Below are 4,033 nucleotides of genomic sequence, written 5' to 3'. Positions count from 1 at the left end.
GGTACAGCCATGGAATTGAGATCTTTGCATTAAACTTAGTTCTTTTGGGTCCAAACCAATCCCTATCTCCTCACCACTGTGCAGCCTTACCTTTTCCCAGAGTGCTCTAAGTGCAGACAGGAGAGGTAGGGGTGGCATTCATAAGAGGGAGTGTTTTCTGTGTAGTGACAGGGACCCCCACGTGATCCAGGAGGAATGTGGGCCTGCGTGGGGTTCTTAGAAGCAGAGAGGCAGGGGTGATGACTGACACTGCTGCACAGCCCTGAGAAGGGGGTGGGGAGCCACACCGTTCACCCCCACTGTGTTCTGGGCTGCTTTTAAAAAGATCTTTAAACATTCTGTTTACTCCTGTTTGTCCCACCTCCATGTATTTCCTTTTGGGAGCAGTATCAGGGCTATGTCCTGTAGCAGGGCCATGTGAACAGGGTAGAAGCTGTGAGAGTCCTGCTCCCCAGTGAGCAGGAGGAGAACGGACACCCTTCCCTGTCTGGCAGGGGTAGCTTTGCCAAGAATACTGGGCAGGCTCCTTCCTTGGGCCTTTAGCAGGGCTGAGAGTGGGGTGGGCTCAAGACTGGATCTGGCCTTTGGGGACCGAGAGTGGTCACAACAGACACCAAACCCTATTCCTCTCCTCATAGGGAATAGGAATGGACTTCTTCGTGTGTTTCTAAGGAGATGTGATCCTGGAAGCCCAAAATAGAATTTTGAGCCCATTTCTTTCTTTCTTTTTTTTTATTTGCAGTTTTTGGCCGGGGCTGGGTTTGAACCTACCACCTCCAGTATATGGGGCTGGTGCCCTACTGCTGAAGCCACAGGCGCCACCCTGAGCCCGTTTCTCTTCATGATCGTCATTCATTCAACAGATATTTCTTGAGTGTTAACTAAGGCCATGGAGTATATACTAGGAACTGAAATGTCCATGGAGAAGCAAGAAAGACAGGTGTTTTGCCTCGGAGGCCTTACAGTTTAGCAGAGGCGACAATTATGCAACATGACCATAAGTGGAGGAATGCAGGATGCTAAGAGAACGGAAGGGACGGGCTTGGCACCCAGCAGGTTGGCAGTCAACCTTTGTGGAAAGAACAACTGAATAGATGTATGTATATTGTCCCTAAACTATTACATTTCTAGCAAGTTATTAAGCAGGCACTTATGGGTAGACTTGGGAAGTCAGTCGCCAGGTATGACACTGGAATACACTGTCCCCCAGAAACAAACCACCCTGAAAAGAGAGCTTTGGGAACACTGTCGGTATCTGATCCATCTAGTGTGAAAGTATTCTGTTGTTTCTTAGCCTTTGTGTCCCCCACCCCTACTCCTCACACCCATCCCGAAGGACAGAGGTGGGGAGAGATGGGGCACTGCTTGGAAATATTTTCAAAGGCTCCATGAAAGTCCCTGGAGTTGGTTGGAAAGAGCCGCAGTACTTGCCTGAATGGCACCGAGGTTCTCAATGAGTTGTTCAGGAGTAGATGATCCCAGGAGCACAGAACTCACACCTTCGTTTCTCAGGCACCAGGCTGGGAAGGAAGAACACTGGTCAGGGCGTCCAGGCCTTCGCACTGGTGATTAGCTTATAAACACCAGCTATAGCTGTTTGTTCCAGCCAAAAATTCATTAACTCTTTGTGGAGGATGTACAGTGTTTTCTAAGATTAAAAACCTGAGCAGGGCCCCTGTTGGGTAAGAGATTTGACAGAATCTGTGCATTTGAATTGTGGGCCTAGGGGCCTTATGCTTTCTGCATGAGGCCTTGCCCCTAAATTAGAGCATTTAATCTGCTCACCCATCCTAGGAACACATACTTGTTCCTGAAACCACCTACCGCCCCTCAGATGGCTGGATTCCTCCCTCCACCTGGGCCCATGGTCTCCTGTCTGTCTTCTCACCGCCTCACTTTCCCTCATCTGCTGTACAGAGTCCCGGATGTCTATGATTCCTTCGCCTCCACCCACCTGTCAGCATTCTCTGGTCCTCCGTTTCTTCCTAACTCAGGATTCGTCCTGTGCTGATTATCTAAGTTACTTTCTCACCGACTCTCAAACCCCTCGGTCCTCTCCTTCCTCTGCTTCTCTAGCAAATGCCCATGTGTGTTTTCTTCTGCTACTTGAGAGCAGCTGAGTGTGCTGGAGAGTCAGACGAGCCTGTGGTTGGTGCCTCTGTGTTTTTTGATCTCACCCAGCTGAACTTCCACCGGCCTGGCCCTCTGTCATCTCAACCCCAGGCTGGGTTCCAACCCTCCAGCATCCGTATATGTGGCTGGCACTGTTACCATGGTGCTACTGGTGCCGATGGGTTGGGGTCTGTGCGTTTCTAACAAGCTCCTGGGTGATGCTGATGCTACTGATCTGGGACTGTGCTTTTTAAATAATTGTGATCTACCCATCAAAATTTATCCATTTCAAGTGTACATTAAATAAGTTTCAGTAAATTTTCCAACTACCATTTTTAGTGTGCAGCCTTCACCACTTTTAATACAGTTTTAGAACATTTCTGTTACACTAATAAGATCCCTATTCCCGCCTCCAGCCCCAGGCAGCCACTAATCTACTTTTTGTCTCTGGATTTATCTTTTCTGACATTTCATCTAAATGAAATCATACAATATGTGGTCTTTTGTGCGTGGCTCCTTTCCCTTAGCATATCATGTTTTCTAGGTTTTCCTGAGTGGTGATGTATCAGTATATACCTTCTTGTTATAGCTGAATACTGTTCCGTCCTGTGGATACTGGGCCCACACTGTCAGAGTCACGGCTTGAGGTCAGCTGTCTTCTCCATCCCTGACACTACTGCCCTCATTCAAGCTCCTGCCATCTCTCCCTTACTGCCAGGTTTTCCTGCCTCTTGCTTGGGTTTCATACACCTGGCGGTGGGTTCTCTAAAGCAAATCTGATCAGGTCGCTTCCCTGGCTACAAGTCCTGTAAGGTGAAGCTCTTGGTCTTACCCTGGCAAACCTTACATTCAAGTTTCACGTCTCCCTAACTTGAACTTTGTGCTTTGGGAGCACCAGACTGTTTATAAATCCTCTCCAACCTCCAGCATCAGACTGCGTTGCTCCTGGTCCTCCTTCTCTTCCTCCTCCTGGAGCCTTTTGCTCAGCTGTACCCTTTGCCTGGAATATCCTTTCAGCTTCTCCCTTCTTTTGCTTCACTAATATCTCCTCAGCATTTGTGTTTTCCCAGCGGGTTGCCTTCTCCCAGAGTCCTTCCTTGATTCCCAAGCTGGGTTAGTCACCCTTGCTCTGCTCTTAAATTCCCTGACCCCTGTGACTTTCTCTGCACTACAACACTATATTAAAACTATCTGTTTATTTGCTTGATTTGCCCACCAGGCTGTGAGATGTGTCTTATTTGCTGCTGGTTTCTCGGCAACTAACCCGGTATCTGGTGCACACACTTATTAAATGTTTGCTGAATAAAGACAGGCATAGATGACTGATGGACATCCTCAAGCACCTCTTCTGCCCTCCTTTGGGGATGACCCTGGTGTCAACTGATTCTCTTAAGTTGTCTCCATGGCTGGGCCTTTTATGGCAACCATTGCATCAAAATAGTGATGTACAAAGGCAGCAATCCGAGTGATTCCAGGCTCTTCTGGGTGAGGCTAGGGGCAGGCTGTCTTATTTATTGCTTCCCCCCCACCTTTTTTTTTTGAGACAGAGTCTCACTAGGTCGCCCTTGGTAGAATGCCGTGGAGTCACAGCTCACAGGAACCTCAAACTCTTGGGCTTAAGCAATTCTCTTGCCTTAGCCTCCCAAACAGCTGGGACCACAGGCACCCACCACAACACCCGGCTATTTTTGGTTGCAGATGTCATTGTTACTTAGCAGGGCCAGGCTGGGCTCGAGCCCACCAGCCTCAGTGTATGTGGCGGGCGCCCTATTCACCAAGCTATGGGCACTGAGCTGTGTTATATATTGCTTTATACTAGAACTCTTTTGGGCTCTAGTGGGTAGATTGAGGGCAAAGCAGGTTCTAGGTAAATTATTATTGCTCATAAACTACCTGATGTTATCAGCATCTGGTTCTCTAC

At 48.4% G+C, this 4,033-nt stretch overlaps 1 protein-coding gene across 5 annotated transcripts in view; it reads right to left on the bottom strand.

Moving 5' to 3' along the window:
- The window catches only part of KCNAB1 (potassium voltage-gated channel subfamily A member regulatory beta subunit 1), a 385,822-nt gene that overhangs the window by 5,616 nt on the left and 376,173 nt on the right, over positions 1-4,033 (bottom strand). For all 5 annotated transcript variants that reach the window (XM_003794131.3, XM_003794133.3, XM_003794130.3 and 2 more), the window contains one exon: positions 1,432-1,520. In XM_003794131.3, coding sequence (XP_003794179.1) covers positions 1,432-1,520 — 89 coding nt within the window. The remainder of the gene's footprint in view (positions 1-1,431; positions 1,521-4,033) is intronic.

The sequence above is a fragment of the Otolemur garnettii genome, unplaced genomic scaffold, assembly GCF_000181295.1.
Source record: "Otolemur garnettii isolate 467f Iridium unplaced genomic scaffold, OtoGar3 scaffold00076, whole genome shotgun sequence".
Taxonomy (NCBI): domain Eukaryota; kingdom Metazoa; phylum Chordata; class Mammalia; order Primates; family Galagidae; genus Otolemur; species Otolemur garnettii.
This window is presented reverse-complemented; position numbering and strand designations above follow the sequence as displayed.